The 13,440-nt window shown below is 36.4% G+C and overlaps 1 protein-coding gene across 1 annotated transcript; it reads right to left on the minus strand.

Annotated features, from left to right (window-relative positions):
* Window positions 1–10,759: 10,759 nt before the first annotated feature.
* LOC107495812 (probable isoaspartyl peptidase/L-asparaginase 2) lies at window positions 10,760–13,132 on the minus strand. Its single transcript, XM_016117008.2, has 4 exons — window positions 12,867–13,132; window positions 12,472–12,705; window positions 11,631–11,717; window positions 10,760–11,454 (listed from the first exon to the last, which is right to left on the minus strand). Exons 1-4 carry the CDS (start codon window positions 13,026–13,028, stop codon window positions 10,957–10,959), a joined length of 981 nt encoding a protein of 326 aa, XP_015972494.1. The 5' UTR covers window positions 13,029–13,132; the 3' UTR covers window positions 10,760–10,956.
* Window positions 13,133–13,440: the final 308 nt, after the last annotated feature.

Consider the following 13,440-nt stretch of genomic DNA (forward strand, 5'->3'; position numbering starts at 1 on the left):
GCTAAGGAATGCAAAATCAGAAAGTTAAAAGAGAGAACTACGGTTTGATAAATCTTTTTGTGTAGAACTCCGAGACTTGTCCAGAGGTCTAAGTCTTTTATGGAATAGAAATATGAATATTGATATTTACTCTTGGTGTCATAATGTTATTAAAACTTATATTACAGATAGGAAAGGAAATAAAAAAAGATTAACATATTCACATACCTACTAATTTTGACATAAAAGTCCTTCAACTTCTGATTTAGTTTTTTTTGTATTCCTTAACTTCCAACTTATTTGCCATGAAGGAGTCACACAAAATTTTAGCCCACTTCGCTCCAGGCCCAATCGCTTCAACCAATCTAGGATAACCATTTCAGAATGGGATTATGAGTTCGTGCGAGTTGGAATTTAGAATTTGGGTATGGAATTTTGGGCTCAACCCAAGGAAGAATATTTTTCTCAAAAACAGATTTAATAAAATACCAAAAAAAAAGAAATAGATTTAACATGTACTTTAAGGTATCTAGCACAAGTGACAAGAGAAAAGCAAAGTGATAAACTTGAGTAAATTCTCTCTACAGGAGAACACCTTTCCTCTCTACATGCGAGTACCACTACAGGGTTACTCCAATTTGGGAGTTGCTTCAAGTTCAACCAAAACATAAACAGTTACATTAAATACCATACAAATCTTAACCTTCTGTCACCTCCACCTCATAACCCAACACCCTCGATCACACCTTCACTTCTCTTTTCAAACTAGTTTACCACGTTAGCCAATAAACCAACAACCACATACATCCACCAGCAGCACTACACCAAAAGAAGATACACAAGATGTCATAAAACATGCCAAACTTCGGAAGGGAGCCAATAGAAGGAAAAACAATCACTATCAAACCAAACAGCCAAAAAGAACATAAAGTAGACAGCATCAATTTAGTAGGACAAATCATATCAAGCAAAGAAGTCCCATTTAAAAGTAGCAAAAATGTCATTATGGGAATCTGGGGAAACCCAGAAGGAGTTTTCATCTCTGAAGTGGGACGTAACAAAGTTCTGATAAGCTTCAAGGATATGTGGAGAGGTCTGCAGACATTGAAAGGGGGGCCATGGAATATAAAAGATCATCTCCTAAATCTCTAATTATGGTCACAGCATGAATTAATATCGGAGGTCAGCCACCAATATATGGAGTTCTGAGTTCAGATACTTGGGCTACCCTTGGAGAACATGAACAGTGAAACAGGCAGAATCATTGGAGACATGATGGGGATTGTTATTGATGTGGAGGATCTGATGAGGAACCAGGTACTCATGAGAACTTTTCTAAGGGTAAGGGTAGTCGTGGATATTCTCAAGCCTTTAGCCACAAGTTTCTATATGGCAATGGAAAACCTCCCCAATATCTGGGTTGATTTTAAATATGAGCACCTTCAAGATTGTTACTGCATAAACTGTGGGGTTATAGGACACAGCAAAAAAGAATGCAATAAAGAGATGGCCATGGCGGCGTGGAATCCAGACGTACCCAGATATACCCATGGGCTAGGGGTAGACCAAGCTGAATAGGGGAGAGGGAAGAAGATGGAAGCAGAACAAATCACAAGAAGAGGATGAAGAGACAGAGGCGCGTGACATCCAGGACAACTATGAGAGAGTGGAAGAACTACAGGAATCTGCAGCCAGCAGAGTAGGTAGAAGTCTAGAAGAGGAAAGGAAGGAAAAAGGAAAGAAAGTAGCATCAGAAAATTAGGAGCAGTTAGGGAAAATGGATCTCAGAGCTACAGAGCATCAGGTAGGAGAAATTCCTCTTAATCAGCTGAGGATGGCAGAAAATCAAGAGAATTACAATAGAAGAGCCGAGAAGATACTAGAAAAAATTATGACAGACTTAAATGAGATCAGGGCCAGAAGAGAAAGGAATACTAATGGGCCAGGCCCAATAAAAGAAAGAATAGAAGTTGGGTACTGGATCGGGGAACAACAGGGAGAACAAAAAAGCATTAACCAAGAAGGAGGAAGCCCCAACAATTTGGACCATACAAGCCTAATAGAAGTGGACTAACAAGACACAAAAAAGGACAAGAAAGAGGAAGGATGTAGAAGGCAGCATAACAATACAGAAGATGAATTGGGCCCAAAAATAATAAAAGAGATTCTGAAGGCCAGTTTTGGTGCTAAAAACACAACAAATGCAGCAAGAAAAACGGAACAACAAAACAAAGGCAAGGCTTTAAAATCTAATGAGGACAGCAGGGATTTTTGGGAGCTCAGAAGAATGGAGGAAGGGAAAGATGACATGGCAAAAGAGAAGAATTTAATTATACAGAGAGCAGCTAGAGGAGGCACATATTTTGTGAAACTAGCCGAGGAAGAGGACAATGATAAAAGTGGGAAAAGGGAGACATAAGCTCTGCATGCTGAGTGGAAAAAGAGACTCGCAATAGAAATCATAAGCAAGTTGAACATCAAGAGGAAGAGGGCTGAACAGAGCACTCTGATGATTAAAGTGGCAGGGGAAAAAGAAGAATTGCTTCAAGACAGCACCAAAACCAAAAGGACCAGGAAGAATGAGGTAACAGAGAAAGACATAGTTGTAGGCCGGCCATAATTTTCCTTATGGAAACAAGAGCTAAGGAATGCAAAATCAGAAAGTTAAAAGAGAGAACTACGTTTTGATAAATCTTTTTGTGTAGAACTCCGGGGCTTGTCCAGAGGTCTAAGTCTTTTATGGAATAGAAATATGAATCTTGATATTTACTCTTGGTGTCATAATGTTATTAAAACTTATATTACAAATAGGAAAAGAAATAAATGGGACTGTTGTTTTGTGTATGGAGACCCCAAATTTAGGCAGAGAAGGAAGCAATGGAGGGATTTTGTAGCTCAAAATCAAAATCAAAATGAACCACAACTGTTCATTGGGGATTTAATGATATTTTGAACCAGGAAGAAAAATTGAGATTACACCCAAAGCCAAGATAGCAGGTGGAAGAATTTAGAAATTTTGTGAACAGCAACAGATTGATGGACATTAATCTTAAGGGAAGAAAATTTACCTGGTTTAGCAATCCTATGAATGGCTTCGTTACAAGAGAAAGGCTAGACAAGGTCATTGTCAAGTGGGAGTGGAGAAGATTATATCAGAATGCAACCCTCACAGCCCTCCCGGCGATAGAATTTGATCATTGCCCTCTGGTTTTAAGGCTACAACCAAAAAAAATTTTTGAACGATACTTCAAGTATGAAGCATATTGAGAAGATCATTAAGCAAGAATGGGAAAAGAATGAAAATAAAAGGAATAAATGGAAAAACTACAAGAAAAATTCAAGAGTTGCAAGAAGGAATTGGAGCAATAGAGCAAAAGAACTTTCACCAGAGCTGACAAGAAAATCAACCAACTTAAGAAAGAAATCACAAAACTGCAGAATCAGGAGTTTTCAAAACAACAACAGGAAAGGATCAAGGATCTGAAGGTTGAAATATCACAACTATGGAAGAAAGAAGAAAAGTACTGAGGCCAGAGAGCAAGATTAAAATGGCTAAAGTTTGGGGACAAAAATACCTCCTTCTTCCATGCAACGACCATTCAAAGAAGAGACTTGAACAAGAACGAAAGATTGAAGGACGCAGAGGAAAATTGGATTACGGGGAGCAAGGACATCATGGATTTAGTGGAGAGATACTTCACTGATCTTTTTGCCACAACCACTAAGAGCAAAGTAGAGGAATGCACACGGATTATCCCGAAAAAGGTCACAGTTGAAATGAGCAGGGAGCTCCTAAAGGAAGTGTCAGATAAGGAGAAAAGGGATGCAACCTTCAGTATGGAAAGCCTGAAAGCGCCTGATCCAGATGGTCTTAACGGTTTATTCTTTCAAAAGCACTGGGACATCATCAATAGAAAGGTCTGTGATGTTATTAAGGAAATTTTTGTTAGCAGGAGAATGCTAGAGGACATGGGAGAGACTACGGTGGTCCTGATTCCCAAAGTAAAACAACCAGAATGCCTCAGCCAATTAAGACCTATTAGTTGCTGTAATTATATTTAAAGATCGTGACGAAGATCATTGTCCTCAGGTTAAAAAAGTTTCTTGATAAATTAATCTCCCCGACCCAAAGCGCTTTCATCGGAGGAAGACTCATACAAGACAACATTGTCATTATTCAGAAGGCCTTCCACAATTTAAACAAAAGAGGCAGGTTTGGCTCCCCAAACTTAGCTGTAAAATTGGACATGAACAAGGCTTACGATAGGTTAGAGTGGGACTTTTTGGAAAATGTTTTACATTCTTTTGGTTTTGAGCAGAGTTTGATACAGTTAGTAATGGAGTGTGTCAAAAGCGCTAGCTATAAATTTGAAATAAATGGTAAGCTGTCTAAGAGGATAAAACCTCAAAGAGGTATGAGGCAAGGTGACCCTTTATTACCATACCTTTTCATTATGGCAGCAGAGGTCTTCACAGCACTTATGGAGAAAGCACAAAGGGAAGGACGTATTTCAGGCGTTAAGCTTGCTCCAATAGCACCAGTTATCACCCACTTTTTGTTTGTAACGATTGCATTCTTTTTGCGGAAGCCAAAGAAGATGAACTTTATCAAAACATCTTAATTCTGAACAGATACACGGATGCATCGGGACAAAAGATTAATTTAGAGAAATCGGGCATATTGTTTGGACAGCAAGTACCGATTCAGACAAGGGTCAATATAGAAGAGATTATGGGCATGCAAACCTGGGAAAATTTTGGGAAATACCTTGGGTTACCGGCACATTGGGGAAGATCGAAGAACAAAGCGATGGTATGACTAGAAGAAAGGATAGACAACAAGATTGAAGGATGGAAAGAGCGACTACTCAACCAGGCAGGGAAGGAGACTTTGATTAAAGCAGTTATTCAAGCCATACCCAGTTATGCTATGAGCATTGTCTTGCTGCCCAAAAACTTTTGCCAAAGAATAGGATCAAAAGTTACAAAATTTTGGTGGACAAACTCTGAGAGAGAGAAGGGGATACACTGGAAAAGCTGGAGCAAGATTTGCAAAAGCAAGAGGGAAGGCGGGTTAGGTTTTAGGGACTTCCAGTGTCAGAATTTAGCTTATCTAGCCAAGCAAGCATGGAGGGTGATTGAAAATCCAAATGTAATATAGGTAAAAATTCTAAAAGCAATATATTTTGAGGATAGTGATTTTTGGGAAGCTGGCAGCGGGAGTGGAGGATCATGGGTATGGAAAAGTCTGATCCAAGGCAGGGACTTCTTGAGAAAGAATGGGAGATGGAGTATTGGAAAGGGCTCAAAAGTAAAGATATGGGAAGACAACTGGGTTGTGGGCATGGAAAAAATCCTTTTGAACAGAAATCACTCAGTGGATAGAGTAAACGAGCTCATCATCGAGGGAGAAGGATAGAAACAAGGAAGAATAACAGAATTATTCCCAGAGAACATAAGCGACAAAATTCTGCAAACACCCATAAGTCTACTGAGGAGCGAGGACAGACTAATATGGCGTTTGAAATTGTATGGGAGTTACACAGTTAAGACGATATCATGTGGTAAAGAAGGAAAAATAGGTCAGCGAAGGAGCGGGGCCTTCAACAAGCACAGATATGACGGATCTTTGGAAAGGGATATGGGGAATGAATATTCCGTCAAAGATAAGAATGTTTTTATGGAAAGCAGCACATGATATAATACCAGTATATAACTACTTATTTAAAAAAAATAACTAATACTCCTATTTGTCGAATTTGCAGGGAAGGAATAGAGACAACGAAACATGTAATTCTTCTATGTCCGTGGACTACAGCAACGTGGTTTGGAGTACAGAGTCAACGTCTACCAACACTAGAGACAATCAAGTCTTTTGTAGAATGGCTGCTTGAAATGTGCAGAAAAATTAGAGGACAAGCAAAGGAAGAGGCAGAGGATCTGATTGGAAGAATTGGAATGCTAAGTTGGGAGATTCGAAAAACGAGGAACCAGACTATATTCCGAAACACTAACCCCAACCCCAATGCTACCATCATCAGAGCTAAAATCCTAGAATCAGAAATCAGGGAAGCAATGCAAAGAAAGGAGAAGCTCAGGCAAAACCATAATAAAAGTATCAGCAGAAGGAGCATTACCTGGAGACCTCCACCGGGGGACTGGCTGAAGGCTAACGTAGACGATGCATATAGTAGATCGACGGCAGAGGGAGCAACTGCAGTTGTGATTCGAGACAATTCCGGGAGATTGTTAACAGGAGAATCAATGTGAATCAGAGCTCATTTCAGCCTGGCAGCAGAAGCAGAAGCAATGAGAAGGGCACTAATTCTAGCTACAAATTTTAATATGGAGCAAATTTTAATAGAATCGGATAATTTACCTCTTATGCAAGCGGTGAAATCAAAAACTTATATAGGAGAGGTGGAATCGATTCTTCGATATATTTTTCTTCTGGCTGAGAGTCTGTCCAATTGTGGCTTCACATGGGTCCCTAGAGAGGGGAATAAAGTCGCTGATGGAGTGGCGAAATGTTCCCTAGCAGGCCAATTGGAAGAAAACTGGAGACGGAAGCCCCCACGAGAAATAGCAGAACAATTGAGGAGGGAAGCTTCAAACCAGAACAGATGATCCAATCGAAGCCATTCAATGGGCAAGACTAAAAACACATTGCATTCCAGAATTCAGAGGCAAGAAAATTTGAATTTTGGGGATTCAATGTGGTGGAGAGACCTGATGCCAAATTACGGAACTCTAAACCCTCTCTCAGTTATCAAAGGTCCTGATGCGACTTTGTCGGAAAGGAGAAACGTCTTCGTAAATAACACTACCACACCTGGGCAAGACAGTCAACAAGGGAAGGAGAAATAAGACGCGGCAGAGGAACCAACCGGAATTACCTTGGCGGCGAAGAATCAAGGCGGACATGCGACGGAAATGGGCTTCAACGGCATACATACGTATCAGACGGCAACGGTTGAAATCGGCAGTTGCAGCAAGCGAGAAGGACTACGACGCGGCAGAACTGAAGATCTTAGGCAGCGGGGCGGCAAGATACATTGCCAGCGCAGCCTCTGAGACTGACGGCAGACAAACGGTGGTAATGGCTGCGCAGCTGATGAAAACCGAGAGTTGAAGAGCGAGAGAGATGAACAAGGGGCGTGGGTTCTACACCAGGAGCATAAGGGTTGTGTTGGATTTTGACCTGACCCAGTTTTTCTATTTGGTTTGGCATTGGGTCAAAGGCCAAAAAAAAAAAACTTGAGTAGAAAAAATCTAGAAAGGAAGAGAGAAGAGTAAGATATTTTTAATTTTTATAATGTGTAAGAAAAATAAAATTAGTTACAACAGAATCGTATAACTTGTATTTATAGCTGATTAGAGTGCCAGCTGCTATAATTACCTAAACTAAAACTATAACTAATTTAACTATCTATAAATTTGTCTTTGAAATTCTAATACTCGTATCATATAAAATATGTATCCAAAACACCTTTAATATTATCGAATAAAAATAAATATTGAATTTATTAGACCGCTGCCCCATTTAGAGCAATCTCTACCGACTCCAAATTACCTATAGGTGCCATAGCACCTATCACATTAATTTACCCATGATTCTTAATTATAAAAAATTGCAGTATGGTTTCAATTTCATGCAGATTGCAGAGGATATATCAACTATCACATCTAAGAAACAAATGAAATTCTTGAATCAGAACAAGCATTGTGAACTGTGTGACGTGTATCTATTTATTTATTTTTGGAACTTTGCAATTTGTTAGAACAATCATATTATTCGGCATGAATTGGACCATATAACAAAATCTCTGCATTAGATAATAAATGCCAAAAGACAGCGTGTTCTGGAGCCCACACATTTAAATTTAAATTCTCCACCTGAACACATCAACATTTTCAATTTTTATTATATTTATATTGATTTACTTAACATATACTCTAAGAATACAACTTGATATTATCAATTAAAATTTTATTTCTAAAAAAAGTTGTAAAATTTAATCTTCAAGATATTTAATATGTATTTATTAAAAATAAAAAAATTTATTAATAATAATCTTAACAGATATTTTTGTAATACATGAAGCTAGATCCTATTTATATTTACTGTAATTTATTCGTATGATTTAAATTATCTCAGATATTCAGTCATGAGCCATAACATTTAAATCGATATTTTTTCAGAAATAAAAGATACTAACAAGATCAAAGAAATTTAACTAATTAACTAATTCAGTGTAGCATTTTATTAAGGGAGCGAAAAATTTTATAATGATTTTTTTTAATTCTTGCTATTAAAACTTGAGTTATGCTACGTGTACATTAAAATTAGTCACTAAAATCAGCCACTAATATAAAATACATGCTAAAATATAAATACACATTAAAAATAAATTAAACTACACATATATTTATACACAAATTGATTTTAATAACTAATTTTAATGTACAAATAACATTTTTTTTTCAAACTTATACGTGTCTATTTGTAGAAATTCAGGATTAGAACTACAGTAGGAGCTGCCACCTCAGACAAGATGTGTCTAAGTCCAGTTCATCACAAAATAGCTACCATTATGTTGAGATCTATATCCAAAGTAGTGACTTACATATTGAAATAAATAAAAAATAAATAAATTCAGTTCATGCTATTCCAGTATACTGAGTCAGCAACTCAGCATGCGGTTTCATATATTCGGGAAAAAAAATTAGTGAAAATTAAAATTAGGTAAAAACTAGAAAGTAAAGAAATTTATTAAATTTATACACAATATGTATATTTAATGAAGCTAAACAAATATTACCATTGATCATTGTCAACTAAGCAATTACTTAGCTCATAAGCAACAGATTCTGTTTGGGCAATAAAACTGAATTTAACAGAATCAGTTATTTCCAGCAACACTCATCACATGCATGTAACTAACTCGTGGTATATAAGTTTGTGATTCTTCATTGTTTTTCACTTTTTCTCTCCCCTGTTTTTACTTTCTCTTTTCATAGCAAGAACTCACTCTTCCCTTAGCAAGGTACATTTTTTTTTCAATTATGAAAAATAACTTTCACTTTTTGTTAAAAGAAAGATATAATGCATATAACATTACCCTTGTAACAATGTATGTAATCGATTAATCATTATATAATTGAGCCATTTGAAGAACTTTTAAGTATAATACAATAAGAAGTTCTTAGCTTCATATCGATCCAGTTAGCTTATCACAGTTTTAACGGATTTTTAAAATATGATAAGCAATCTAGTATATATAAAGAGAAATCATTCATTTTTTCAGGTATGTAACACACCGTTATTAATTCTATCTTTTAGACTTTTTGATTTAATTGTTGAAGTCTCTTTGCAAATCATTTTCCTTCGTCTTTCATCTAATTGGACCGAAAATCATAAAGATCACTAACTCAAAAAACAACAAATTCCGATATTTCAGTTAATTCACAATCAAGTATGTAAATAATAAGGGACATTCTACTATACAGATTGAGTGATATAAAAAAGAAAAAATAAATTTTTTTATAGTTATTTTTTATTATTTTATTGTTATTCAAACTGTGAGTCCTACCTTTTTTAATCTCTCTTTTATCCCATAAAAAAAAATTTATAAATTTACATCTTTACCATATAATTCACCAAATAATAATATGCCACAAGTGTTTGTGGAATAAGAATAGTTCATGATGAGCAATATACGCTATCGTCTTAATTATTTGAACACAGAGGATCCATATTAAACTAGAAATACAAAAAAAAGGCACCCACCCAATTCTTGGCATTTAATTGAATTGTACAGTATGAGAAATCAAATATTTTCTTTAGGAAGGCAAACAAATATCAAATTAAGGCTTAGTTAGTGGAAAAAACAAAGAATTGAAGAAAGAAACTCGATTTGTTGACTTTATATACAAGCATGCACGTTTTAGGATAGTTGTGATTATTATTTTCAGCGGAATGATTATTTTTTTCCCTCTTTAAGAGGCATAAACCATCAGCTATCAAAAGATTAGAAGCCAACTACTAATCCCTAGTTATGAAAACTACTGTACACACGTTGTTTTGCTGCCTCCAAATATAATGTTTAAATAATTCAAACAATTATCCCTTGTGCTAGACCTCATGAATGAAGAATGAATAGTTGATTATTACTTAAATAAATTAAACCATTTGAAAAGTCCTCCAGTATTTTCGGTAGAAAGCAAACCACACACATAAACTAGAAAAAAAAAACCTTGTTATTATCTATTGTTTTTGCATTTCTGCGGCCATAGCTCAAACCGTCCATTCTGATACATAAATTTATGTGGGTTCCGCTAGTTTTTACTTGAATAAAATATTTGTTAACCACTAAACATGTTTAGTCCCTGTATACTATGTAGATTAGTAATCTATATGTAATATTGGCCTTAGCTCAAACCTTGGTCTAATGTTGTGCTCTACTAGACCATTGTGACAACATTTTTATTTTAAGGCACTCATTGGGGCTGAATGATAAGGAGAGGGGGTCCATGGGGCCATATTTTTGTTTCTCCTGGTTTCTTTCTTCCTTTTTTTTTTATAGAAAAATTAGTTACTAAATTAGTTAATATATATTTATTTATGTACATATATTATTTAAATTATTTTTAATATATATTTTATATAAATAATTATTTTAATAATTAATTTTTAGTGTGTATATAATATATTAATATGACTGATATATATAAACAAAGATCAAACATATATTAACAAATGTGTTTGAGGGTCAGAAACTAACATAATGATTATTTCATTCACATTTTCTATCCTTTCAAACAGAAAACATAGAAAAACCTAGCTACTAATACATAATTTCACATCACTACATAATATTTTCATTTTTCACCACCTTACCCTCACGAAATCAAAGTTAAGAAGCCAAATCCCCAAACACAAAACGCAAAAGGACAAATTAAGCCTAATTTGTAATTTCATTCCCAAATTCCAACCTCCATGAACCCATTCTCTGTGGCACAACCCCTAAACATGCCATTACAATTAAACCCATAAGCCACTTCACCATTTTTAGACACAGCAATTAGGCCAGCTTTCCCATCATCAAGCCTAGTTTTGATGCAAAAATCCACTGCCTCTTGGAGCCCAAGTCCCTTGTACTCCATCACGGCGGCGACCTCGCGCGCCAGCGTGGCGCGAATGATAGCCTCGCCCTCGCCGGTGCACGAGACCCCGCATAGGTCGCATGCATAGGTCCCAGAGCCTATCAAGGGCGAGTCGCCGATGCGACCTGCCATCTTGTTCATGAGGCCGCCGGTTGATGTGGCGGCCGCGCAACGTCCCTCCCGGTCCACCACCACGCAACCCACCGTCTCCGGTGCGTATACGCTGATGGGAAGACCGTTCATGTGGAGTGGGGACTCCACATTTGCACCGCATGTTGTCTCACACCCATTGGGAATTCGGTAATCAAACTGCAATAATCATCAATCATGCAAACATCAAACTCAGTCACTAATATTTTTGTATATAAATGTATATTTAATTTAATTTATTTTAAATATATATTTATTTTTTAACATATATTTAATTTTATACTAATAATTAATTTTAGTAGTTGATTTTTGTATATACGTAACATAGTACGTACCAGGATTGCATTTGCTTCCTTTGCTAATTTGAGCATGCCAACGTTTTCTGGGGTTATGAAGTATTCATTGTCCACAACCTCCACTCCCTGAAGATCAGAAATCAAAACAAATTAAAAATTTAATCAAACCTTGTCTTATATGAAATTTAATAATAATTAATCACACAGATTCAAGATTTGCACCCCACGTTAAACAGAGAAGATAGATTTCCAAGTAGTGCTCACCGCACACGTTGACAAAACATAGTAACATATTATACAACTAGGTTCCAACTCACCAGGGTCCAGGAGATTCCTCCGAAAAGAAAAAATTAAATAAATAAATAAAAGGGAAAAAAATAGGAGAAGTCACGTGAAAAGACGTTCTTAAACTTTTTTAAAAATATATTCTAATTTAATATTATAAAAAAATTTAGACCTACACACGTGAGGTAGCAAACAAAGTGCAACTAGTTCATGTACTTCAGCGTTGAGACAAATATGAAAAAGAAAAAAGATTCTCCCGATGAAAACTGTACCCAACTTTCATACGGTGCATCTTTATTATTTAACAATTTTTTCACAGGAGAATCTCGTCTTTTATTATTATTTTTTATCAGATTCATGGATTTTTCTAATTAAATATATAAATTAAATTTCATATTTATTCTCAGATGCAGTTTTCAAAAATGACTTAAACTTGACAATTTAAAAGTTAGATTTTCTGTATCGGATCTGATCCAAATTTTTTTCTGAAACGTTAATTTCTTATATTTTCTGTAAATGAGAAGAAAAAAAGAGAGAGAATATAAAAAAAAATAGTGAAACGGAAAGGACGTGAGGGAAGGGCGTGTTTGGGAACCTGTTGCCTAGCGAAGTCTTCGGCGCCAGAGAAAGCGAGGTAGGAATGTGGGGATTTTTCCATAACCAAACGGGCCAGAGAGATCGGGTTCTTAACGGTGGTGAGACCCGAAACGGCGCCGCATCGTCTCTTTGGGCCATCCATTATGCTAGCCTCCATTTCCACAGTTCCTTTTTCCGTTAGGGCAGATCCACGCCCTGAATTGAACAATGGATCTGTTTCCAATTCCCTCACCTATCACAATCACAACATCAAATTCATTTCTCCTTTTTTTAATGTCTATCATGTTGTTGCGATCGAGTACCATTTCATTGTAAATTATTTACAATGAAATGATAGGCGAAGTCGCAACGACATGAATTAATTATTAGTGAATTAGTGAATTAAGGACGTACGATGAGTTCGACGACGTCGATGGCAGGAAGATTAGAATTGAGGGCAGAGATGCCGAGATTGAGACAGCGAGTGAGGAGTTGTTTGGCTTCTTCTTGACGATGGAGGGGGAGATTAGGGTCAACACCAGCTCCGCCATGCACAGCAATAGCCCAACCACCCATATTAGTGTCTTAATCCTACGGCCTACCCTCACCCCTCACCCTACTCTCTCTCTCTCTCAGTTTTCTGTGCTTCTGAGATTATGGAGGCTGCAACAATGTGAGGGAGGGACACCCTCATTTTATAGCAAAATGTTTGGACCCAAATCTTTCATTTCAATTCGGGTTTGGAATCTACTTGCTAGTTGCTATTTGGGTCCAACCACAACCACGTATTCTCTTTTCTAAAATTAATTACCTTCCACTAAATTATCTCAGCCTATCACTGCGCCCTATTGCTAGTAACTATTTCTCTTCACTCAACTACCACTAAATAACGAAAATACTAAATAATATGAACAATAGATATATTGAATATTCATTTTATTAAATGTGCAAATAATTATTTTAATATTAAAATTTAATATGTTTTTTT

Source organism: Arachis duranensis, chromosome 6 (genome assembly GCF_000817695.3).
Source record: "Arachis duranensis cultivar V14167 chromosome 6, aradu.V14167.gnm2.J7QH, whole genome shotgun sequence".
Classification (NCBI taxonomy): Eukaryota; Viridiplantae; Streptophyta; class Magnoliopsida; order Fabales; family Fabaceae; genus Arachis; species Arachis duranensis.

Excerpts from the sequence above, each read along its gene's own strand:
- LOC107495812 (XM_016117008.2), bottom strand. The coding sequence starts at position 13,028 with ATGGGTGGTTGGGCTATTGCTGTGCATGGCGGAGCTGGTGTTGACCCT. Across the intron at positions 11,718-12,471 it reads AAGACTTCGCTAGGCAACAG|GGAGTGGAGGTTGTGGACAA; the intron begins GTTCCCAAACAC and ends TCTGATCTTCAG. Across the intron at positions 11,455-11,630 it reads AGGAAGCAAATGCAATCCTG|TTTGATTACCGAATTCCCAA; the intron begins GTACGTACTATG and ends TGATTATTGCAG.